Source organism: Anas platyrhynchos, chromosome 1, assembly GCF_047663525.1.
Source record: "Anas platyrhynchos isolate ZD024472 breed Pekin duck chromosome 1, IASCAAS_PekinDuck_T2T, whole genome shotgun sequence".
Taxonomy (NCBI): Eukaryota; Metazoa; Chordata; class Aves; order Anseriformes; family Anatidae; genus Anas; species Anas platyrhynchos.
The window spans coordinates 147,724,104-147,751,360 of NC_092587.1; the positions used below are offsets into that span (position 1 = coordinate 147,724,104).

The 27,257-nt window shown below is 38.1% G+C and overlaps 1 protein-coding gene across 1 annotated transcript in view; it reads left to right on the plus strand.

The window, feature by feature from the left end:
- Positions 1–385: 385 nt before the first annotated feature.
- The window catches only part of NALF1 (NALCN channel auxiliary factor 1), a 502,064-nt gene continuing 475,192 nt past the window's right edge, over positions 386–27,257 (plus strand). Inside the window, exon 1 of the mRNA XM_038173412.2 lies at positions 386–2,399. Coding sequence (XP_038029340.2) covers positions 1,575–2,399 — 825 coding nt within the window. The 5' untranslated portion in view covers positions 386–1,574. The remainder of the gene's footprint in view (positions 2,400–27,257) is intronic.

Consider the following 27,257-nt stretch of genomic DNA (forward strand, 5'->3'; position numbering starts at 1 on the left):
TGGTACAGAAGGTAGTGGGATCTCTGCTGTGGGTCTGAGTGGAGATTATAAGTGATCTGGCTTTCATCAGTCTAGTAGGACAGCTAACTCTGCTGTCTCTGTCTCTCTCTCCAGGCAGTGACATCTAAAAGGCAAAACACAAAGACTGGCAGCATTTACCCGGCTCAGGAGCACTGGACCAGGGTTTTGCACAACTTCTCTTGGGGGAACAGCTTGGGGCTTATGGACAATTTGCTTTCCAGCTCACTGACTGAAAGGCAGGCAACTGTTTTCAGGCATTTTACTGTGGGGCCAAAACCTGCTGGGATCCAGGACCTGGAGTTGCAGATGCCATTTGTGATTTGCTATGACAAGGACGGCAACAGAGCTCTCCAGCCGCCACTCTCTGTGGACATGGTGTTTTGGGGCTGCAAAGGGAAGGAGACCCTGAAGGAAAGGGGGCTGGAGAGTGGTTCTTCGGTGAGGGAAAGCAGGGAGACAAGTGGAAAGAGTTGCACCGAGGAGGCCTTTTGGAGGGGCCATGTGGTCCCCAGTGCCTCTCCCACCTCCTCTTCCTCCTCCTCCTCCTCCTCCTCCTCCTCAGGCAGGAGGAGACAGAGTTGCTGCTGCTGCCAATGCGCCAGGATAGAGAGATCTCGGCGCGGGAGGAGATGACGCAAAAGGCAGAGCTCCCCCCAAAAAAGTGTTTCTCCAGGACGAAGATGGCGGCAACTTAGCCCAAGGGCCCAAGATGCCTGTGGCCATCGGGGGCCCCCAGCCAGGCAGTTCCGCCCCGTGCGCCCGGGGACACCGCGCCCGGCGGCAGCAGCGGCGGCAGCCGCAGCCCATTGTCACCAGCAGCGGCGGCGGCCCCGGCAGCCTCCTCCTCCTCTTCCTCTTCCTCCTCCTCCTCTTCAGCATCCTCGGCAGCGCTCCGGGAGCCCTGCAGCAGCGTCTCTCCAGTTAGAGCGGAGGGGGGAGAGGGGAAAGAGGAGACGGAGACAGCGGTGCAGGCATCTGTGCCGCGGCTCGGGGCTGAGGACGAGGAGCAGCGGCGGCGGCAGGGAGGAAGAGGAGGCGAGCAGCCCTCCTGGAGCCGTCCGTCGGCAGCGGGGGACGCGGCATGCAGCTGTCCAGGGGCAGCGGGCTTTTCTCGGGAGGGAGATGGGGAGCTGCGATCTGACCATGCCCGGGTGAGAGGGGGAAAGGACCAGCCGCGCAGCCCCGCCACCGCCAACTATCACCACTACCACCACCATCTCCTCTCCCTCCTCTTCTCTCTGCGTTATTGCTCTTATCTTCTCCACGGCACTCCGCGTTGGATGGACTGGGGCTGCTTCGTGTGCTGAGACCAAGGCAGAGCCGCCGGCGACAGCCAACGATATCTCAGAGGAAGAAGAAGAAGAAGAAAGAAGAGGGAGAAAGAGAGAGGGGGAGAGTGGAAGAGGGAGCGAGCGACGAGCGAGCGAGAGAAGGGAAGGGAAGGGAAGGCAGGCAAGAAAATCCCCCCAATCTTTTAAGTCAATGCATATTGTGGTGACAGCGGCAAAGGAGCCCTCACGGTGGAGTCGGCCAGGGCTGTGCGTTCCCAAAATATGACCAGGGGTGCTTGGATGTGCAGTCGGCAGTACGATGACGGCTTAAAAATCTGCTTTGCACCCCGGGAGAACGAGAAACCCTTCACGGATTCAGAGAGGGCTCAGAAATGGCGACTGTCCCTGGCATCGCTCTTGTTTTTCACGGTCCTGCTCTCTGATCACTTGTGGTTCTGCGCCGAGGCCAAATTCACGGGGACCGGAGAGAAGGAGCAGCCGCCGCCCGACAAGCCGGAGCCCGCCGAGCCGGAGCTGCTGGCGGCCATGGGGGAGCCGGCGCCCCCCGCGCCCCGGCTCCTCGCCCCCCCCTCGCCCTCCCTCCCGCCCTCCCCCAGCGGCGGCGGCGGCGGCGGCGGCGGCGGCAGCGGCCACGCCAATGGCACGGAGCCCCGGCACGGCAAGGCTGCTTTCCTGGGGAACTCCACCGCCGGGCCCCCCGAGACTTGCCCCCCCCCGAGCTCCTCGTCCGGGCAGTGCTTCAGCGTAGGGGACGCGGAGGCGGTGTGCCGGCGGCGGGGGGGGCCGGGGCGGCCGCAGGGCGCGGGGCAGAGCCCGGCGCCCGGCTGGGACCTGACGGATTTTTACCTTTCCTTTTGTAATTCCTACACACTTTGGGAGTTGTTCGCCGGGTTGTCCAATCCGGACACTTTGAACTGCAGTCTGGATGTGGTGCTGAGGGGGGGAGGCTCCTGCAGCCAGTGCGTCCAGGCTTACCAGCGCTACGACCAGCACGCTCAGGAGAAATACGAAGAGTTTGAGGTTATGCTCCAGAAATATTTACAGTCGGATGAGTACTCGGTGAAATCGTGTCCTGAGGATTGTAAGGTAGGAGCCCCTGCTGTGTTTCCTGTCCCTGGCCGGCGGGCTTGGCGTGCCATCCGCGCCTGTTGTGCCTGCCGCGCTCCGTGTTTTGGCTGCTCCGGGCTGCGCGCCTGGCTCCGGGCTGCGGGTGCTGCGCGCATCGGTGGGGAGCCCCCGGGCGAGCGCTGCCGGGAGGGAGGCAGGCGGCGGGGGAAGGTCAGAAAAAAAAAAAAAAAAGAAAAAGAAAAAGAAAAAAGAAAAAAGTGAGCCTTGGCCCTCTGGGAGTGCAGAGCTGGATTTCCCCCTCCTCATGAATATGCGATTGGCACCGGCTCGGCTGCCGGCTTCCAGCGGGCTGGGATGCGGCTTGACGGCGGGCAGCGACGGGGGCTGCATGCCAATGAGCGGGGCCAGGACGGCGCTGCCCTGCCCGCGGGCCCCGGGGCCGGGACCGGGGATGCGACCGGGGCCAGGCTGGAGAGGGGTGCAGAGGGGCCGGGGGTCGGTCGCGGGGGCGTCGGGGCTCCGTGGCTGTGCCTGAAGGAGGGGGCGCAGGCCGGCGGCTGCGAGAGCGGGACCCCGGCTCCGGGTGCTTGGCCAAAATGTGTGGAGCTGGAGGACGATGGTGGATGGGAGAGGGCAGTGCGGTGAATTTTGGCTGGGAAGTGGTGTTGACGGCGTTTCGCTGGGTCTTGGCAGTTGTCTTTGGTGCCACCGGTGACCGTTCGGAGAGATCCAAAGAGGTTTTGGTTTTCCTTTGCTAGAAGGCAGGGTTCCGCCTTGGCTTTTTGTAGTTGTTGTACTTATGCACAAGATTAGTTGGCCTAGCTCTCAAGACAGGAAAAGGCAGAAAAGACAGCGCTCTTTGGCACCTAAAATGACTAATTGCGTCCCTCTGTATACGTACCGAGAGCCAGGCCAGGTGAATGGTTTCTGCCCTGAACTCGATTAACTTGACTACTGTAGCACTACATTAACCAATCTGAACCAAATCCGGCTTTAGCAGTGGAACACAACAGTGCATACAAATCACCATGCTGAACAGAAGGCCTAGCAGAATTTCAGTGCTTTTTAACTTAAGTAGGGCCTTCTGAAATCATTTCATGGTAACAACATATCTGTAAAGCATCCCATTCCCCAGTAAGCTACTGTACTTTACACAAATCTTTGCCTGAAAAAATCAATCCTCATCCCTCCAGAAGCTGAAACATCCTGTTATCTCATTGGATAAAGTGGGAAAGTTTTTTTTTTTGTTTTTTTTTTTTTGTTTTTTTTTTTCCCCTTGTTAAACCTGACTAAAGTGGTTTCACCAGTAATTTTGACTCCACTGTTTCTAGGATACAAACTGTGCACGCCACAGTTTATGCTCACCACAAGTATTTCATGCACTCAGTTGCAGATAATGTAAATATTTCTTATTTCCAGAGTGAATCACATAAGTCAAAAGCACAAATTTGATAAATAAAAAGTGTGTCAAATATAAATAGGTGTCTACTGCTGTGAGGGCATCTTTGCCATTTTGGTAACTCCTTAACCTAGAAATTGACCTACTGTTCTGTGCTGCCAAATGATCAACATCTACGGGCTTAAATTGATTTTTTTTTTTTTTCGGTATCGCTTCAGTTTGACTGAACTTTACCACAAAGTGTGCATTTGGTCTACAATATATGAAGATGCAACAGGAGTTGAAAATACACACAATAGCAAATGCACACTATGCTATTAATTGCCCTTCAGGGACTGAATAAGGAGAATTAATTTTCTAATGATGGGGAAGAAGTTGCTGAAATTAAAATGGTTGCATGAACTATATAAACAAACTAAGCTAATGCAACGCCAGTGCCAGTTCTTCAGTTCTTAATGGCAGGCCGGTCAAGTGACAGTGTCGCACTTTGTTTTGAGAATTTGGCCAACCAGTCTGTGTTAAAAATGAGATATTTTCCAGTGGAAAAAAAAAAAAAAAAAAAAAAAAGAAGAAATGTGTTTTTATATGTGTACGTGTGTGTACAAAAAGCACATGGGTGCAACTCAGTGGTTTGTGCTCTCGTGGGAGAAGGTGCCAAGCGACGCAGGCAGGGGAGCTGGGCGCAGCGGGGGGCGCGCTCGGTGCGCGGGGCTGCGCGGTGCAGGCTGCGCCTCCCGGTGAGGCTGCTGTCCGAGGTGCTGCACGGGAGGCGCATCTTGCCGGAGCCCGGCACGCTGCGGAGGAGCCGGTCTCTGTTCCACGTGCTCCCTGGCTTTTGGCGCTTCTGGGTCCCACGGAGACTTTTGGTTTGCTCTGGTCGGTGGCGAAGCTGAGCGTTTGAGAGGTCCAGCGGTGTAATAGCCATGGGTATTATTGATGTGCTCGTACATGATCTGCTCTGAAGGGTGTGCAGGTGAAACCAGAAACTTGTGCTGAGTAGCTTGTGTGCAATAGAATGGGAATTGCAATGTTTTGCTGGACTTCTTGGTGTTTTATGCATATTACACTTATTACACTCCATCAGGAAATAGCTTCTTTTTGTGTACTTAAATACTGATTTTTTGAGCATCGGACATCTAGATCCTTTCTAGCTTAAGAATTAGCATTTAACGTATGACTAGAAAATAACTTGACATATATCTATGTGTTTTAGGTACACACCATTTGATTAGTTTATGTGGTGAGCTGCTTTTTATTTTGTATTAAACAAAATTCAAAAAATACTGTCTTTACTCCATTATCATGTATGTAACTACTGGCTTAGTACAATAAAAGGCTTGTTAAATAATCTATTTATATTTAAGAGATCGTTAGTATTCTGGGAGGGATGCTTCATTCACAGAACACAGCTTTTCATCCAGTTGACTGGTTATAGCTGATGACAAAATCAATAACATTTACACTGGATATCAGTCAACCTGAAACTTGTAATTGGGTATTATTTCCCCTTTCCCCATCACCCTCCACCTTCAACACCATCAGTTCTCAAAGTAAAGTCCAGCAAGTTACGCCATTTAAGAAAGTGCTCTTGTTTATAGAAAGCAGTGCATATGAAAATACTTTTGATGTATTGTGCCTAAAGCTTCAAGTCTATATTTTCATTCTTTTACCTGAAACCAGAAGAAAAACTTTTTACTTTTAAAATAATCTATGTTCTACTACATGTCTTCGAGTCTCTGAAGAATATTTTAAATAAAGCATTTTGATTGCAGACATTTATTTACAGTCAGGAGTTCTTTGGGTTATCAGTTCATTTTTAGCTATTTTATATGGTGATTTTTTGTGTTTTGTTTTAATATATAAGTATACTTGCTCATTTAAAAATGCCTTTCTATAACCAAGGTCTTGCTATTAAATTTGAGGTGCATTGGGTTTTTTGAAAATTTTACAGAAAATGCTGAGAATTTTAAATTTTATAATATTTTGAAAATCAGTATTTTTGATAGTATCAATGAACACCCATACACATTTTATATTGTTAGGATGTCAGTAGATTTTGTATGTTGTTTACAAGTTCTGGATATCAGTGTTGTCTCACAGTAAATCCATCCATTTATTCTATACAAATATTTCTGAATTCTGATGTCTTTATATATTTTTTGTCTTGATAATCAATGTCAAAGCAATAAATATAAGCAAGATAGATATATGAAAGTATTACATACCTAACCAGGTGACATAAATAACTTGCTTCAGCTTTGTTGAGTCACTAACATAATGAATTAATGGAGAATTTGAATCTACATATCTGTTTTCCTGCTTTAAATTTAATTATTTATTTTTAAGTTTATAAAATGTTGCTTTTGCACATTTAAAACCAATGGTTATGTTTACAGAAATCATTATTGGCAATATCAATTGCCATAATGCAGGTTTCCAGAATATCATTTTTATATGCAATGTGATACAGGACTATATTCAAATAATTAATAAAGAACTGTATTGACTTGATGTTGGAAGACATGGTTCCTGATAATGACTTGTCAGCTGTCTATCACGGGGAATGATCAAGTTCATATTCTTAAGACAGCAGGCAATCCCTGTCTGGAATAAAAGAAAATTCTGGCTACTTCTGATTAACAAGTGGGTCAAATAACTAAGTAGGACATATAAATGTACAGGGTTTCACTTTTATTTAATTATTTAGAGATAGAACTTATGTCTTTGTGCAAAGTATTTGAGGCCAAGGCTTTATTTTCAGCAGTGTTTATTAATATTGATAGTATTTGAACAAAATAATCAGTTATAATTTTCTGACACAGCTTTATTTAATTCAGTGAAAGTTGAGAGTGTTTAAAATGTGGTCTACCTTAGTGCCAGTTAAAATATTGCAAGATTTAATTCAGGTAAGTACACTGTAGTTCAAATAACATAAAATAATATTGTTATCCTACTAGAATATCAAAAGAGAAAAATGAAATATATACCAACTTTTTTTTATATCAACATTTCTAAAAAGTAAACATTTTCTCACGTCCTAAGTGCTCCCCATGTATGCACAGCATTTCCCATCCCCCCCTTCCGCCCCCCCCCCGCCCCCCCCAGGAATTAAATATCATTTAACAACTTCTAATTTGAGGTTTTGATATTGGTATCAGAAATATGGTACAAAATTGCTGAGTTTAAATACTACTCAGTTGAAAAGCGCACATTTCGATAAAGGGTTTCATCATTAAACATAGACTGTACAGTTGTTATCAGATTTTTTTTTTTTTAAATCAGAGAACTGTATTCAACCCTTTTATTTGAGTAAGAGGATGACTGAAAGTAATTTAAAACAATTAAAATCACATTTGTTCTTATTTATCTGGAAATATCAAAGCCTATATGAATCATGACTTTTCCAAGAACTTTTTCCTAAACAGCATATGTAGTCTAATTAGATTTTGATTTAAATTCTCAGTTAAGCTGGCAGAAAAGAGCAGATGAGAAATATGAAACCAAAAGCTCAAGTGATGAACCCTTCTGGTACAAAAGGTCACACAGACCAGCATCTGCCTCTAAGTTAGACATTTCAATTACACATCTTAATCAGACAATATTTATATTGTATTCAAGAGTGATACCTAAGCTAATCAGAAGAAACTCTTACAAATTAAACCTTAAGAAATCTGCATTGAAGGCCAGTGTTTAATATGAATTGGAAACAATAAACATTAATTAGTGAACTGATGCCTTCTTAAAATGCCCTGAAATTTAAATACTTATTTTAAAGCTCTTTTTAAAAACAAATATGCTTTACTAACAAGCCGTGATACTTAAATACATATATTTTTAAAAGTTTTGCTTAAAATGCTGTGAAGCTGATGTGACTATATAAATTGATGTTTACACATGTTCTTTGTTTAGTTGAATTTAAAAAAATATTTTTCATAATTTAAGATGTGGGTGAATTTGATGTATCTGCTCTTATAATAGTGCTCTTGTAATATAAGGAACAACACTTACTACGTATTAATGGACATTGTACATTAGTACACGCATTAGACATTTTTATTTTGGCCTAAAATCCTGATTCAGCAATCTGCTTATGAATATCACTGAAGACTATGCACATGCTTATAGTCATTCAATTGCTTAAATGGTTTGTTGGATCAGCATCGTCACTTTTTAACAAAATTTCCAATGTGTTCTTTCAGAAGAGAGTTCAGCCCACCTAACTTTAACACTTCAGAAGTTTGCATATACTTAATCATCCAGATATTTATCTTATTCATAAAGCCAATGGGTACTTCATCCCTTCTTTAGGAAAAAAAAAAAAAAAAAAAAAAGACAAAAAAAAAGACTGCAGATGACTGGCACAGACCAGTTGAAGTGGTTTCTATCCTAATTCAGCTGCCATCACATCACCTCAGGGTGTTAGAGTCACATGGCTAGAGATGTCATGGCTCTGCCCTCGATTTTAGTTTGTTCCTTGGTTCTCTGCATCAAGTTGTACAGCTCACATGTACTTTGCAGAGAATGCAGCAGTCTTGCTTCTTTATTTCATGTTCTTCTAGGAAAAGTAATCAAAATGCAAATTACAGTTCTATCACTTATCCTGCCTAAAAATCATTTTGTCTATACTTAGTAATTTATTACTTCAGTCTTGCACTAGGATCCATAATATATTTAGATCTATGAATTACCTTAAAGGGAGAAAATGTAACTTAGAAACCAAATTCTCAAATATTGTTGATAAGTATCACTCCGAGATAAAAAAATCAAGGTATTAATCTGAAAAAAATTAGATGTCTACAGTATGGATATCCACACTGTATAGAATAGTTCAGGCTGTCTTTGTAGTCAGTGGTGTTACATAGGTAGTTCCAGAGTGAGTGAGTTTACAGTAAAGTGGACATCTACTATGGACATTTAAAATAGGTCAGAGGGATTATGCCCTAGAAGTACCTCTTTTCTGTTCATTGTTTATAGAGTGCACTTAAGTTTGGATGAAATTGTGTTCATATGTAAAATTTAACCATGAGGAAGTCTGTAGAAGTCTGCTACTTGTGCTGTCCCACATCAACCTAGTGAAATCACAAGTCTCTTTCACTTTCCTGATGACTATAATCTGTCACTGAACAATGTGTGAGCCATACAATCTGCTTCATAGAAATGGGAATAGGAAAGGAAGGGCCTTATATAACTATAATTTTATCACTTTTTCTTTTTTTTTGAAAGAGAGAGAGAGAGAGACAGAGGGAAGGCTAAGAGCTTCTACATAGACCTTTTCAGTTATTTCTACTGAAAAACCATACAACAAAAATTGCTCTTTTTAGCAATTTTTGCAGGTATATTTGCTACAGATTATTTCCCTTATTCTCACTTGTCTTTTTAGGAGGAGGGTGTTTTGAGGTGTGTATTATATGTCTGTGTGTGTGAGAATTACTATATATTACACTGTGTTTCTTCCCTTAAATCAAATCAGAATGAAGTTCTCTAATTCAAGAGGCATATGTTCCTAGACTTTCATGCCACTTTACTAAAGTAACCTGTACTTTTCACTGCACATTTCACTGTACTTGTCTCTTGTCAGAACTGTAGAGCAAACATCACTAAGCGAGAGTGTGTGGCAGTTTGGTAAAGTTCATTTATAACTTCAATTAGATGGAGGAATACCAATTTAGTATTAAGTACTAGAAACATCCTGGTCTGAAGAGAGTTTTTCATTAATTTGAAGATATGTTAAAAAGAAAAAGATAACAGTTTTACTCTATTAGATTTATGATCTAATCTTGTTCATACACAGGGCAGATATATGAAATAAATATATTTATTTAGAACATGCATATTAAAGAGCTATATCCAACAAGTTCCCATTCCATAATGGTAAAGAGAATATTCCATGATGTAAGCAAGTTTGAAGTGAAGTTGGTCAATGCTTAATATTCTCCCACCCTTCATCTCTTGTCTTTCATTCAAACTGATGGAAATGTCTTGAAAGATAAATTTGAAATAACACAGGCATAAAACTTTTATGACTTCTGATTTCATCATTAGCAGAAAAAAATCTGGATAAAAACGGTAGCAAAGATCATCTGAACTGAACAAGAAATATGTGTGCATACAGGTTTTCAGAAGTTTTGCATCAGTTTGGAAGCCTTTCTGTATGTTTTAATAGATTCCAGTGAAATGGGGGGAAACTGTGCCTGAGACGTTACAAACAGCAACAACAAAAAGATTGTTTTCATTTTTTTGACTATGATAGTGGCATTTTTATGATTTTTTAAAAATGCAAAAATTTAGGCAAATTTCTTAGTAAGGTCATTAAAATTTCAAATTTATCAATTAAAAATTGGAAAAATATTTTTGTATTTTAGAATATCCAGTTTTGAGGAAACAATTTTCCAGGGAGAAAATGAGTTATCTAAAATGTTTTTTTAAATGCATGTTTAAACCCTGCTGTTCCTCAGCATGTTAGATCAGATGTTGTCTTCAATTTGCTTGAAAATTTACATAAATGGTGGCATGTCAACACACTTCATCTCTGTAAAACATCACAATGAAGTATCTTTATTGCATTTTTAAGAAATTAGCAATCCAGAATCAGAGGACATTCTTTATTAAATGGAAGAGTAAAAGATGGATTGTCTATGCTATTTAGAAAAATAGTTTTTCTCATTTTATTCATCAATTTTTTAAGAGGATGAGAGATTTTCCACAATCTGTTGATTACTGATTTGCTGATTATTGCTCTACATATTAGTTAGCTTGTTCTCCATATTTCAGGTGTTACAATTCTGGCTTCTTCTCAGAAAACAAAACAAAACAAACTAAAAACCCCTAACTGTGTATGAGCCCTATTCCTTTAGATAAACAATTGGATTTAAGGTTCTAGTAAGGAAGAGTTTCATCCACCTTAGAATGCTTTAAATTTTGTATTAAAATCAATGATATATTTTGCATATTTCTGTGTGTAGCAATACACAACTAAACATAAGATCATGTGTATCAAAATTTTTTCATTTTTCAGAGAACATGTATTAGTATACATGTTCTTCAGGAGGAGCAGTACACCATACTGAAATCCTTTGATAGTATATAAAGTTTTTTCTTAACTCATATTAGATGATAATTGATTTACTGTGCTCATGATTAGAGAAAAAATATAGTTTGTATTAGTATAATTTCATAATTTGGAGGGGGATTTTTATTGTTGTTAGAGGTAAAGTTATGTTTTCAAAGGTAAATTATTTTTATACTTGTAGAACAGAATAAAAAATAGTTGTTCTTTAAAATAGAGTTTAGTTGTTGAAGATTAAAATGCCAAATAAATAACTTTTTTTTTTTTTTTTTAGTTATTGCAAATATGGAAAATTTTAAATGTAATTTACAATTACACACAAATTTTCTATTGAGTACTCTTTATATTGCTGTCACATATGATATTTGTTGCAACTAGATTTCTGTGAAAAAGAGCTTTAGAATAATAAGGATACTTTATTATTCACAGTCGCAAGTAAAAATGCTTGTGTATTCAAAGACATAACTGATTTTTAAAAGGGAATCACTTTGTGGTTAAGTCTGGTATAGGAAATCTCACTTTAAATGTAACATTCTTTTAAATTATGAGAAAATTACATCTGTGAATTGCAATGCACAATTCCAAAAGTGATAAGAATAAAATTATGCATGCCAGTCATCATCTCTCTTATTTAGAATAGCTACAAATAATCCAAAATCTATGCTTTTGTTAAGACAAAAATTTTTGGAAAATTTCAAGAGAAGTATATATATTTCAAGAGAAGTATAATATCTATTTAGAATACTGATAATTAGTAAATTCCTTAAGTAAATTTCTGATTGTTTTCTAGTGAAATGTGTGGTTGGTTTTCTAGTGGAACTGATCCCTGCTTTGCAAAAGTCATGCAGTAGTCTAAAATCCTAGTGAGATCCATGGAGAAAGAGCTTTTTCTTCAGATCCTAATTCACTGACCTTTTTATTACTAAACAAAGTACTACAATTGATCATTTTTGGAGTATTGCAAATTGCATACCTATATAAATACAAAAACATCCACTAGTGTTTTGCTTTTACACTATGTTCAAGCTGTCTATATAGCAGTACTGTGCTTTAAACTGACACTAGACAGTTTAGATAATAAGACAGGTTTTTACAGAGGGGAACATGAATGCTGAGCTCAAAGCATCCTGCTCATGGGGACACCCCAGCATGTACTGCCAGGAACATGAAGACTTTGTCCATTTGGCTACGTGGATGGAGTAGTGCCAGGGCAGGGGATATAAGTGGACTAGATTCTACTGGCTTGAGGTACTGCACCTAAAAAAAGAAGGGAAACAAGAACATAGCCAAGGTCCTGAGGGATATTTTTTAAAAAACCTTCATGCAATTTTTTTTTTTTTTTTTTTTTTTTTTTGCTTTCTCATATAACAGTCCCTGGAGAAATGACCCCTATTATAAGCTATGGTTAGCTAACAAGATAGAGTGTGTCACTGTAGTTCAGGAAATGAGGCTTGCTGGTTTATATCCCAATTCAGTTAGAAGTGCATTATAGTTTCTTTTGTCTTTATTTAAATCTTATAAACGTTAAAGCTCAATCTTATAAATATACATTTTTGCAACCTCACTGTATTAATACAATTAAATCTTTGCTGCATTGCTTTTCAAATAGCTTTCCAACATTTAGTGGCTGAGATTGATTCCTGGGATGTGACCTGTGTAAATGTATCACAATCTCTGTACAACAGTTGGGAATTTAAAATACTGCTTTATTTTCCTTTGTAAATATAGACCAATTTTCCTTTAGTTAGGGATCTACAAACAACATAAATTGTGACTTGCTCCATATAAGTCAAAGACTTTACTTAAATGTAATACTGTCTTGAGAGCAGAAGGAGGCACGTGATATACATGAAAACTAAAATATATGAAGTCAAAGTGGTGGATTTGACTCACACTGATTTGCTTTATGAACATTGCTCCAGAAAGGAATATGCAGAGTGCTTTAATTATTCCTTTTCTTGTCTTTGACTGACATTATTAATTTGTTATTGTTGTTAGATTAATTTTTTCCCTGTCCTTTGTTGTACTTGATCTCGATCCTATTATCTTGTTTTATTGATTTTTCAGGCACACTATAGAAAATATGCTGAGCTTAACTTGTTCAGTTATCTAGGGATGAAAAATTCTTAAATTTTCAGAGCAAAATTCATTTGCCTTTTTTAGCCAATAGTGAGTGTAGGTCTTCCATCAGGGTTAAAAGGAAAGATGTGGATCAGCAATATTGCAAGTTTAAATCCAGAGAAGCTGCTTTGATTGCTGTAGACACATTCTGTATTTATGTTGGTGTAAATACAGCTAGAAAGTGTTTAAGTGTATGATGAAGAGTTGATTGGGTAACAGACGTTTTCCTCTGTGGTAAATTTCAATGCTCACAAAACAGGTAGTAATTTTAACAATGACTCATCTTAAGTAAAAATTATAGGTATTATACACAAGCATATGCATGTATATATGTGATATATATATGTCTGTGTGTCTAACAGGTAGTACAACAAGGAAGTCACTAAAGCAGGATCAAGCATTTTGGAGCTGCTAAGACAATCCTGTAGTACAGTCCTATGAAAGTCTTCAAGATGTCCTGAATACTTTAAAATTAAAAAGTAGTTCCAGAAATACAGAACAATAAAAGGCAACAATTGTTTCTATATGATCTTTTCATTTTTTTTCAGTCCCTGAAAAACCATCAATTACAAATGTCACAGCAAGAATACACACTAACACTGATTTATATTGTTTTTCACAACTCCTTTGTAGAAACTTTCTATGTGTTTGGACTGAGATTTGGATCACTGTTTGGAACAAAACCACCTAAAATTCCGTATTCCTCTGTTAATCTAATAGATTATGGGAAAACTATCTTAAATATTCTATTTATGCAATTAGAATATTTTAGATTATATATTTATTTATTTTTCTATACTTGCACATTTCAGAAAAGCTTCTTCATTTGGGTGGTTTTTGCTTGTTTATGTATTATTTATTTACTTATTTATTTTAAGACCAGGACCTTCTGATTGCTGTGATTATTTCAAGGATCACTTTTTTTTTTTTTTTTTTTTTTTTTTTTTTGTTACTGATGTCACTGCAAGCACTGACACAGTTTGCCCAAAGAGGTTATGGGGTCTTGGTTGTGGGGTCTTAAGACCTTGGAGGTCTTCAGCAGCTTGTTCATAGCTTCCCTAGCCCTGCTGGTCACACTGCTTCTTATACAAGCCAGGATGCCGTTGGCCTTCTTGGCCACCTGAGCACACTGCTGGCTCATATTCAGCCGACTATCCACCAATACTCCCAGGTCCTTCTCCGCCAGGCAGCTTTCCAACCATTTTTTTTTTATTTTTTACTTGCTTCTGTTTCTTTTCCATCACTGGAAAAATATTACTCCTTAAATTTTGCTGTGAACTTAAGTATTTATAGTATGATCTTTTCTCATAGCTTTTAAGATAGGCTTAATTTGAAGAGAGATGATATTTGGGATGAAAGGTTTTATTCTTCTTTTATAGTTTACATTTACAAGAGGAGGAGACTATATGTTTTGCAGCTTGCAGGAAATATTTACATCTCTGAATTTTACCAAAATTATGACTGACATGAAAGATCAGTAGGCTCACATGGAGGAATAAGAGGTCTGCAAATTTAATTCACCTTTTTTTTTTGGTTTACTTTAAATGTGTGGTCCTGTGTACAGGACAGAAAACAGCTTAAAGTACACATGAATAAAGAGACATCTGAAATCATTTACTGATATTCTAAAGAGAAGCAAAAGCTCTGAGATCTGAAAGTGTTTTGTTTTGTTTTGTTTTTCTCCTCTTTTTATTTATTTATTTATTTATTTATTTATTTATTTATTTATTTATTTATTCAACTAATGGTGCTATTGGGGAACTGAAATATTACCATAATTCAGCAACGTAGGGGCCCCATAACATGAAGTGAATAGCGATGTGCATCTGTTATATTCCTCAAAGGACTGTTCCTGCTTCAAATTCTTTTCTTCACTTTGTATCTTAACAGAGTTAAAACACAACACTTTATTTCTTGCAGAGTCTGTACACACTTGGGTACACTGGTCACAAATCTCAAGTGGTTGAACTGCGTACAGGCAGTTGCACTGAGGCTATGTCTATATCAGCATTTCAGTTCAGGTCAGGACTGTGCTTTTGAAACAAATCTCCCACCCACTCCCACTCCCACTCTTCTTGCATTTTGATTCACATTACAGAGCAATCCGAGAGCACACAGCCTGGGTCGTTTTCCACTGAAGGAGAAGTGTTCCAGAGGCGCGTCTAATGAACTGCAGACTAAAGGGCACACTGTCTGTAGGTCACTAAGGGGTGCACTATCTGTAGGACTGGAGTTAGCTTGAAGTGAAAGCACTGAAACACATATAATGTGGATGCCAGGCTCCCAGCACTCTTTCAGTCTACATCACCATGTTACTTGGTGATAGTCACATAGCCTTAGTTAAAGAGACAGAAATTCATCCCTCACATGGAAATAATTCCCAAAGTATTTCTGCAATTTCTTTAGGACTACAGTGTCAGAAGAACACGTAACTAATCTTCACAGAAGCATAATACATTTACTTATAAACAATTCAATACATCCCATGACTTTTTAGGGTTCAAAAGCAATAATTCCGGGGAGTATTGAAATAAAAAGCCTAAATAAATAATAAATAATAAAATAAAATAAATAATAAACAAACAAACAAATAAATGAAAGGAAAGGTTAACCGTTTTTCTAGTGCACCTTCTTCCCCTATTCTTCTGTTGGCATGTCTACAGATCTGATGCACAGCATGGTGTAAATTTTTGCTATATGCCTTCGCTGCAGCTGCCAAGCCTCTTTGCAGCAGAACTACTGCATCTCTGCTGCGTTTCAGGCTTTCTGGACTGCCTCTGTCCTTGCTGTGAAATTCCCAGGACTTTCACAGTACATGGAAACCATACTAAACAAGAGTTTTCAGTGCCTCATTGTGGGAAGTTTGGGTTTTTTAATTTTCAGAATGGTGAAAAAATATCTAAGCAATCATGAAAATGAGAAATTTGTGTGGAGAGGGAAGGAAATCATCAGACACAGAACAGGTCTGACCTTCCTTCATAAAACACTGCCCTTCCTCTCTGTATTTATTTTCTTGTTTCCTCCTAGAAGAAAAAAATATGGGGTAGTGTTCAGTTTGTTTGGATTTTAGATAACAACTGAACTGATAACCAGATACTCAGAAAAGCCTGAGTAAGTATTTTTTTTGTTGTTGTTTTGTTATTTTTTTTTTCCCCAATTATTTTATTTTTTATAGACCTATGAAGACTTAATTGTCTATGGATTTTTCAGCAACAAGGACAATACTGTACCCATGGGTGTAGATTAATATAATTTCTCTTCACAGAGTAAACCTTCTTTCTTAGGAAGATTAAAAAGGTACAGTATAGTTCTTTAGAAAGTTTTACAACTAGAACAAAACTGCTTTATTGATAGAATATTTTTTGTTAGTGCAGTGAACTATTACCTTTCTTTTTTTTTTTTTTTAAACTTTTCTTTAGACATTTTCATTTCAGAAACAAACAAACAAACAACAACAACAAAACAAAACAAAACAAAACAAAACTACCCTACAGTAATTGCAGGTGATCATTGCTTTTGAATTCTGAAAATTCATGGCCTGTATTGAGTTGTTTTAAAGTAAGCTTACTGCACTTCCTGGAAGAAAATTAGTTAGCAGTGTTCTTCTAAAAGTAATGATCAAGTTTATTTCCAGTGGTAACTACATTCCTGAACATCTATGAGCCTTAATGTTTTTAGCTTTTTGTTAACTACAGGAAAGCTTCCTTAATGTTTTCCCAATGTTAGACTGTGGTATGGCTAAAAAGAGGCAAGAAAAATGCTAGTGACCTAGTGAAAAATGGAAAAACAATTCTCTTACTGAAATCAGTGTGTTTGAAACCTTGTGGGAAAACTTGCAGGTGAAGCACTTACTTCACCAGCAGATGTTGCTGAACTGAAGAGGAACTGCTAGTCAAACTGACTAGTAGAGTTCAGGTGTTATTCTGCCAGCTGGAGGTAATCAGAATGGCAGACAGGTAAAAATGCAGGTGTTTAACTTGGGTCATTGTAAGAGCAGATAGACAATATATTTACATGTGACATATCTCAGATTATACTTAAAATGTTTTATCTTGAGCCTGAAGGAGCTGATACTGAAGAACTGGAAAACTGGAGAGCTTTCAAGCATATTTTCCATAAACAGGATATGGGAAGTGACATACTGCATTGCTTAGAGATCTGCTGAGAGTTGTGTCCTGTCTTTGGGAATAAGCAGCACTTGGGAGGCAAAATTAATACTACACCAGACAGAATAGTACACCAAAAAATCCTTTGCTAGTATGCAGTTTCATCCTAACTCATATTAGGCATTAGATGATTTATGATACAAGATTAGATTATTTATGATACAAGAAAAAATATTTCTATAGTTTTCTATTAGTAGAATTTCATACATGAAGGGTTATCTAATTGTTAGAGACAAAGTTATATTTTTTATGACACCTAGAACTGTCTTAAAAATCCTTTTTTTTTTTTTTTTTTTTCTAAATGTGTGGCAGATCCACAAACATTCAATTAAAATTTGGCTCTCAATATGTTTCATATATCAGCCCTTCTTGTTCTTTGTAAAAATGAAGGTAGGATTTCTGTTCATATAATTCTTACTGAATTTTTGTATGGCTCCTATGTGTCTTTTTTTTTTTTTTTTCTGATATCTAGTGGCAAATTATTGGATGTGAGTGGAGACTAGGGTAGAAGAAAAGGATTATATTTATGTAAATTATGTTACAGTGGTATAGCAAACAAAATCAAAAACAGAAAAACTAATTCTGAATATGTTGAAATACTGATAGAGGGATTTACTCCTTATATGCCTCTTGCACATACGGTTCTTGGACTGTATTAGTGACTACTTGCTAACAAAGGCATTTAAGAGAAGTTTCTTGCATGACAGACAAGGATTTTGGTTGTGTATTGTACCATGCGTATCACAAGTGATTTCTCCTACCTTCAGTGTTCGTTTCCAGTTTTTATATGTATTTCATATATGTATTTTATAAGTATTTCATATGGTGCTTTCTTGTATCCATCTATTATTCTTGGCAGTGCTAGGTTCCATCTGCTATTGTTTCCCCTTTCATTTAGATCTTTTAAGTGACCCAGAAGCTCCTTGGCCTGCTTTGGCCTTAATTCTAAGAATTTAAGACTTGTTATGTCACTTGTAAAAATTTCCATTTTATTGTTAGTCCCAATTCCAGATGATTAATAGATAGATTAAATACTCTCCTTAGTAGAGAACCTGGGGGCAGCCTGCTGTTAACCTTTAGCCACATGGAGCAGTGACCATTAATAAACATATTCTTCTTTTGTATTCTGCCTTTTATAGTTGGTTTCTAATCAATGACAATACTTTACTTCTGACCCTGTGGTTACTTAGTTTCTCTAATAGCTATTTGTGTGAAGCATTCTCAAAGGCTCTTGAAAGTCCAGAGAAGTTGTATCAACCAGCTCTTTTTTATCTGCTATCTCTTAACATTAGAAAAGGATTCTAATAGGTTAAAGAGGCACACAAAGCATTATGGCTTCTAACTTTAATACAGATATTTAATAATTTTATTTTAATCAGTACCTCAGCTAGTGCATTTATTACTGCAGTAATACATGTAGTTTGGAGCTGTTAGAATCCTTCCCTGGTTTCTCTCTGGAGTTACATAAAGACAACTGCTCTCTTGCGTGGTTCGGTATACAAGCTGATTTCAATGTGAAACTGCATAACTGTGTTCTTTGTTAGTCTTAAATTGCTTTTGGACCCTGAATAAACATCATCTTATTCTTGGGATAAGTTGATTTTTTTATTTTTTTTTATTTATTTATTGATTTGTTCCAGCAGTTCCTCTTATGATATCAGAATTGCTTAAAGCTCCTTATCTTTACTTGAACAGGTTAGTATCTCCTTAGCACTCTATGAGACAAAAAGTGCTGTAAAAGACTATTTGTTTTCTCTGCTATATTCTTATCTTGTCTAGTTTTTCCTTTAACTTCTTGTGAGGGTCATCATGATCTCTCTTTCAAGAGTCATATTTTGTATACCTGTTTACTGAATATCTTCTAATTTAGTCACTCCCCTTCCCTATTAAGATGTATCTATCACCACTTGTGAATCTTGAAGACTATAAACATCCCAAGCCACGCAAATCCACATATTCAACTTATATTCAACACATGCAACTTAGATGTTGCACTCCCAAAAGTAACAGGGATATTCCTCATTTGAACAAAGCAGACTGGATGGAAGGCTAATTTTATTCATTTTTTAATCTCTGACTGAACTAGGTTGTACTAAATTAATCTTTGTGTTGGATGAACTGCAGCTCAGTGGCTATCTGCAGCAAAGGCTTCTGCAGCATGAACGTAACATTTGCCCCATCCCTCCCTGAGTCTGGATGCCTGATCTCTTTGGTCAGCGCACAGACGAGATGTCTCAGAAAGGCAAGTCAGAACTAACATGCTAAATGACGACGTGCCTAAAGCCAAAACAAGATGTGAAGTGGAGAAACAATAATCACAGTGTGATTCTTATGAACTAAGACTCCTTACTCTTTTTGGAGTAAGGAGTCTTAGTTCAGGGCTCTCAGCAGAGACTTCAAAACCAAAACCCAAAAGCCTCTTCCTGAGGTAAGATCTCTCCACATCGGGATGCTGCCAGTGGGTTGTCCTACTGTCTGTTGTGGACAGGTGAATAGCATTTTCTGTTGTTGCTGCAAGTTTTTTTTTTTTGTTGTTGTTATCTTTACAGGGAAGATCATACACTGAGCAGTGTACATGTGTTGATGGTACGTAAAGGCAAGCTACTTTTGTGTACCACCTGGAAGGGAGGGCAGAAAGTTTTTCTTAAAGAAAGAGTACAGGTGTATAGCCAGGTGTTGTGGGTCACCCAACAAAGATTCTTCCCTTCCACTCCCCTACCCTCACATGTGGTATTTGATACCCCAGGGTTCAAGGTTCTCTTATGAGAAGTATGATTTTGGAGGAAATATCAGGGTTTGACTTAAGAACCAGTGACTTTATTTTTTTTTTTTGTACCTTAATCTTCTTTTTCTTTTCTGTGTGTGTGAAGCTTAAAACAGGTTCATTGACAGGATCATAGCTTGAAAGAGAAGGACAAATGTACATGTTGATAAGAAATCTAGAAAAAAAAAAAAAGAAAGAATTGTGGAAAATTTCACTGAGGTATGGTTTTCAAGTTGCCTTTTTCTCCAAGTCTCTTCCTGCCTGGATGTGTTGCAGCAGCTATGCATGCACATACCTCATTAACTGGGGTGCTGCATTGTACTGTAGCATACATAGTTTCTGCACCTATGTCTAAAGAGAAGCAAATGGCATTATTTTTTTTAAACAACCTGTCTTCCACCCACCCCCCCAGAAAAACAAAACAAAACAAAACCAAGCAACAAAAGAAAAAAAAAAAAAAAAAAAAAAAAAACAACAAACAACAAAACCACCAGACTGGGGAGCTGCTATTCCCCACCAATTTTGTAATTGCCTAGTAGGTACAGAACTGAGTAAAGAGGTAGGAAACTTGCAGTACCTTCCAGAGTCTGAGGATACCCAGAAACTTGAATATAGTGAAGCTGTAATAATAGCAACAAATGGTAATTGCTAGGTTTTAGATGAGAATTCTTTAGATATGTGTTGCTCTTTTTTTTCAAATCAACTCTCTCTCTCTTTCTCTCTCATTTCCAAATTTCCATTTTTTACCCAGTATTTGCTGGGAAATATTTTTATAGCTACTAGTAATCCTCAAAGTGTTTTGATACAAAATCTCCAATCACATTTGCTGAATTATTGTTGATCACGTATGTCTCCTATAGCTCTTTTGCCTTATACAAAACACTTCTGCTGCTGCACAAGAACACTCACCCTCTGAGCAAAGAAAGAAGTTCATAAGTTACAAGTGTGAAGTAACTGTTTAAACTGTTCTAGCTACCCTATTAATGAGTTGAGGCTTTGGACAGAACAATAGTGGTACAGCTAGCCTGTTGTAGGTAATTCTCATCTGAGCATATCTACATCAAGGTATGTACTCCAGAGAATGTATTAAACCATTAAAGTTTACAAGGTTTGAAACTTTACCAAGGTTACACACATGCAGCATAAGACACGGTGGAAATTTTGCCTCAGTTAATTGCTTCTTCTGGGTCTTCTAGCATACACAAGTGCCTGTTACTTCAAAATATGCTCTGTGGGTGCAGGGTACATCACATCCCTTTAGGGATGTTTTCACAGGGATTGAAATAGTATTCCTTTTCTGTTCCACTTTCAGGAGCATTCAAGTAGGAAGTATTTAGTAGAATACTCTCAGGAAACAGCATGTAAGGAAAATAAGATAAATGACCTGGCTTTTAGAGCAGCTAAGCACTCTTGTCCCGAGTCAAGATAAAATTCAGAATCTAATTTCTATCTCATGAAAAAAAAAAAAAAAAGACTAAAAGAAGTGTTATTTTAGTGCTCAAAAGACAGAACAGTGCACTTAGTAGGAAACAATGTAGTCCTTTCTGAATATAGATAACTAAAATAAAGCAGAATGAGAAATATTTATTTAGTATTTTTGATTATTTTCATTGATAATCGTGGATACTTCTGTATGATATTCTTAGTACTGTGTGCTAAAGAATAAAGTAGTCCATATTAGGATATTTTTTTTTCCTATATACAACACAGATAGATAGCCTACTGGAAAATCATTTTCTTTACTACAAATGGCAATATGAATATTTTGCTCATACACCAAACCAATATTCCTAGCCAGATGCAGTGCTCCCCTCTCTTTATGTGATAAAAACCATGCTCTTTATAGACTGGCAGAAGGTGAGGTCTTTAGATGGAAGAGTAATCCAGCCAGCATGGCCTGCAGATCTATTTGCCATGAACCTGAGCTGCTTAGCTGACTCCTAGTTGGCAGCAGCTGTAATTCTGTGCTTGTAAACAACTCACTTCAAGATGACATCATACCAAGTTTTGCATTCTGTCTGGATTTGATCAGTTTGACACCGGGGCTAGGGATTTTGTGATAAATTCAGTGTAGATAGCAAAAGTCAACAGCTGAGCATCTGCAGGACATTATAATATCAAGTTTATTTCCTTTGATTTGCCTTCCTGGTTAAATGACATATTAAAAAAAGCTCTTTAGCACACTATCTAAAATAGTGACAATAGAGAAATTGTCACTATTTGGAAACAATGGGAGTATTCCATTGGGAGAAATCCTTCCTTACACATTACTTTTCAAAGACCTGCTGGATGTCAGAGGCTTTCTGCCTCAAAATGCATCCACAAATGCTGTTACTACTCTCCTCTAGCAGAATTTCACCATTCAAGGACTGAATAAGTACATCAAATTGTGCCAGGAAGGTTCAGGTTGGTAATCAGAAATTTCTTCTCAGAAAGAATAGTTAGGCATTGGAAGGGGTTGTCCAGGAAGGTGGTGGAGTCACCGTTCCTGGGGGTGTTTAAGAAAAGGTTGGATGTGGTGCTTAGGAATGTGGTGCTTAGGGACATGGTTTAGTGGGTGATGGTAGTGGTAGGGCGATGATGGTTGAACCAGATGAACTTTGAGGTCTTTTCCAACCTTTATGATTCTAAGATTCTATGCCATATATACAGAGCTGCGATACTTTATATATTGATGGCTTTTGAAAAAGATGCAGTGCTAAATCCATCCTTGTATGCAGCAGTCCACGGCAGTAGCATCATTACAGGTGAGGTCCTCTGGAGCATTGCAGACTACAGGGCATACACTCTCTGCATCATTCCTCAGGAAATGCAGTTGATTGGTTTAAATAATCCCTTGTGGCTTCCCACCACAACAACTGCTGTATTTCCCCCTGTCCAGCCTGGCTGTGAGATGTTTCCATGTACAGGATGTTCCTGTGTGCTGGCAATCACTAATAGTTGAAGCAGTTCCTTGAGATCATTGGCAACAGGAATTAAACAGAAGCAGCTCATATTTTGCTAGTGACTGGGACTAAGATCAAGCTCCAAAAGCATTTTAAATGAGGGTTGGAGAAAAGAGTTCACTCAGTTTTTAAGCAGAATAACTGTCTTATGTAAATAATATCTACTTTTCTAAGTTGCTTTCCACTGAATCAACACAATTAGCATTAAAAGAGTAAGATAAGATCCCAGTGTCCAGAAGGGATATTTTTACTATTTTTACTGCCCATTTTTACTAGATTTTTTTTGTATTATTTTTTATTTTTTATACTTGAGGACATTAAAGCTATTTCTTGATTGAGCATCTGCATAAAAAGTTAAATCCAAGGCAAAATAAAATACCAATCTTACGAAGCTCTCAAATATTTCTAAACTGAAAACTTGACAGACCATTACAATAAATTTAGACCAACTACTATTGATACTTCCTGTCTGTAGTATCTGTAATATTCTATTTGTGAAATGGAGCTTCCAATAAGATTCTAAATAAAAACCTGGAGATCTTTACTAAATAATAATATCAAAAAGATATGCAGGGTATATAAAGAAGCCTGTCTTTATAATTCTAGGATTAAATACAGTTTCTCAGACTGTCTCAAATCTAGTGGATCAAGGCTGTTTATTTCAGCCCGTACGAGAGTTGGTGAGGATCTTTTATATTTTAGGTTTCCGTTAATCCCTAGGAATTTATTTCTCAGACTAATTTTATCCAAAAAGACTTAAGAGTTTGCTTACAAAGAAACATCATGTTTGAGGAACTGTATCTTTTCTTAATGTAAAAGAGAAGTAGGACAGCGTCCTTTTGAAAGATCTATGTGCTATAAGACAAGAATACAGGTGTTGCCGATCGAATAATTTTTGAATTCCACTTATGGACAGGATTTGCAAGCAAATCATGCATTCCTTTCAGCACTTAACACTTTACCTAGGAGATGTTGACCACTCATAGAGTAATTAGATTTGGTAACATGAGGGTGGTTTGAAGTAGTGGCCTTTAATAAGAGATTTATAAGTTAGCTTTTTTCCATCCTGATTTTTTTTTCTTTATGAAGTGTGATTTTTCCAAGCTGAATTTCACAATTGTATTGTATTGATCCAGAAGTTGAAGAAGAGCTGGTATGTTCGAAGTGATATTCAGCTTGGAGCTGTTCTTACTTGTTTGTCTCAAAAAAAAAAAAAGGGGGGGGGGGGAATGAAAAGCATTACCAGGCGTGCCCATATTGTTTGACTCACTGACAGAGAGCTAAATCACAACCTCTCTGTAAAGTCTTAATAAACAAGCTTTAAGAAGGTTTTTTTTCCAGGATTTGAAGGGATTGAAAAAATCCCTTATGTGCTGCAGAACACTTAGGATATAATTCATTTTAGCAACTTTAACTGTCCAAAAGCCAAGGGTCTAGTTAAGCAAGTTAACTTGGCTCCCTACATAGTTAATGGGGAGAAAGCGGTTTCCTCTCTACTCTAAATAAATGCTTAAAATAGATGGGTTGAATTACTCTCTGGAGTTTCTGCACTCTCTCTATTAATTAGAGAGAGATTCATCAGCTCTAACATTAGTGTCTGAAAGTTAGATTTCAAAGTCTTAGTTAAACTCAGCGTTATCAGGTTGGGAAAATAACATTTCCAAATAGTGATCCATCTTCTTCCAACATAGGCATTTATGGCAGGGCAAATGAATCTATGAAGGGAGCCTAGGGTGACAGACATCTAACAAAGATGACAGGTTAGACTAGACAGCTAAAATTAAATGAGATGAAATTCTCCCTGGTTACTTGGACAGCAAGTTAGCCACAGTAATTGCAGAGCAAGTACTTCTGCTCACCAAGGAGAGTGGGGTACAAATGCATCACGTTATACATGTGCTAGTGATCTCCGGCTGCCTTTTCTCCTGATTTTGTGTGTTGTGAGCAAAGCAATGTGGCACTTCAGAGTATGTTTGAGAAGTGAAGTGCCTCTGCAGGATGTCTCTGCATCAGAGCCTTCTGCACAGTGGAGGCTCTTGAATACTGTGCCTTTGGAGGCTTTCCACAGTCTACAGGATTAGATGTCTACAGGAAGTGGGGCTGTTATTTACAAGAATTTGTAAAAGAAAATACAGCATTTCCTAACTGCCAAGGGATGTAGCTTCAAATTATTTTCCATGCAAAAACAAGGATTAGGGGATCTAATGAACTGGATCACTCAAGATGTGTACATGGTTCCCCTTATTAGAAAATAATGTTGTTCTTCATAATATTCTTTGTTCCTCTCTACCACCCGGTGATTTGCTTGTACTCACATACAAAAACAAGCTTATCTTTAGCACCACTGTGGATTTTTTTTTTTTTTTTTTTTTTTTTTTGAGAGGGGGGAGGAATCCCCAACCATTAACAATCAGTGAGTCATTGCAGCCTCGTTTGCTTGCAAGCCTATTTCTCTAGGCTTTGGCTTCATAAGTAAATTACTTCAATGTCAAGCAGAGTGCAGATTTGCAGAGTGCCAGCTACTATACTGTAATTGCTTGTGCGCATGTGCTTATATTCTGACAGATTTGACTGTCATTCAGTATTACTTATTCTACTTGTATTGTCAATATTATTAAGCAAACATGGAGGTACTGGAAGATATATTAAGAGGTCGTTCTTTCTTTTTTTTTTTTTTTTTAATTATTATTAATTTTGTTTTACCCCACAGAGTTGCCCATGGAAAAACATTGGGTACACAAAGAGAAAGCAAATGCTGTTTTAAATGTCCTCAGCCAATTAACAGAGACAGTACAAGTTGAATGGTAACACTGCAATGGTGAAACCCAAATACAAGGAAGAGCTGTGACAGTGAATTTAACATCTTCCATCTATATATCTACCTCTTCTTGCTGATGAAACTGTAATAAGTAGCTTATCCTTAAAATTATCCTGGTGGTCATAAAGGCATATATTATGGGCTTTATACAATAGTTTTATTCAGTACTGGACTTGATCTTACTGTTTTCAGTTTACATACATCTTCTCCCATGAGCACCTCTTGGGACTATTCTAGTTATAACCCAAAGCAAGTAAGGAACAGAGTGTCTAGAAAAATACAGTGCTAAGAGTTGACACAATTTCACTGTGGTCGATACTACTAAGCATTATTTATTTATTTATTTATTTATTTTTCAGGGGAGCTTCAATGAAGCATGTGCATATTAGATTTCCTTCCTTTGTTTGCACCCTGGTTGCTAAGGGTGATAAACATAAGATACATACCTGATAAGCATGCTAAATGCAGGCAGCAGGGAGATCAGGCTGAGAACTGCATAGAGCTCTTTGTTTGACAGACAGGACAATTTCTTCTTTATTATGTTGAAGTGACATGAGATTTCAATTTCTAAATGTTATGGATGGAATATTTATAAATAAAACTTCTTGGGGCAGGTGGTTTCTGTATTTCTTTGACATATGTTCACCTGTTCATTGTTCTTTGTTTGTTGTTTATATGTTCATTGTTCTTCACCTAATGATCCACAGCTGTTAATTATCTTCAGCTTCTTGGCTTACCATTTGGACTATCTGACTTTTGCCTGAATGATGACCTGTCCCTGACTGAAACTTACATCATCTCTTGTTCCATCAAAGATTTTAAACTTTAGCTTATGGTAGGGGAAATAATAAAGTATAATTGGACATAATAGTAGCATAACGGGGAATTACAGTAGAGACCACTGGAATGCAATCACTGTTTCTACATACTCAAGGTGAAATAAATAGTGAATGAGGAGAACTGACGTATTAGAAGACAAAGAAGGAGAAACGACTTTCATGAAAATATCTCATATGGAGAAGTAGCATGCAGTGTAGGTTTAGAGGAGTGATATTACAGTTCTTACAAAAAAGCTAATGAACCAAGGAATAGGGTTATGTTCATATTGACACATTTATTCTAGTGCCTTTGATATTTTTGAGTATGTTTTTGGCGTGGACAGGTGTGATGAAGGATGATAAACAGAAGGGAAAAGGAAGAAGGAAATCTGGGAAATATTTAAGGAACTTGTTATGTATTAGCAAGCTAAAAGAAGTTGAAGGCAGTTTTCATCTCTCCCAGTGGCAATTTGAAAGTCAGATGTAGTACAACTCTATACAGTTGACTGAAATAATTAGTAATAGAAACACTTAGGTTGTATGGAGCACAGAGAATGAATTTCACGGTTTAAAGAGAAACTGGAGTGAGTCTTGAGCAGAAATACTGAGTGGTATCAAAAATGAAGGAAAAGCTTAAATTCAATATGCTTAAATCTTAATTTATATGTTACCCCTTTAGTTATACACTGACTTTTTAGCAAAAACAAGACAGTTCAGAGGAGTAAGATCTTTAGCCATGTTTATTTATTTGATTATGGGAAAATATTGCAGAATACAGC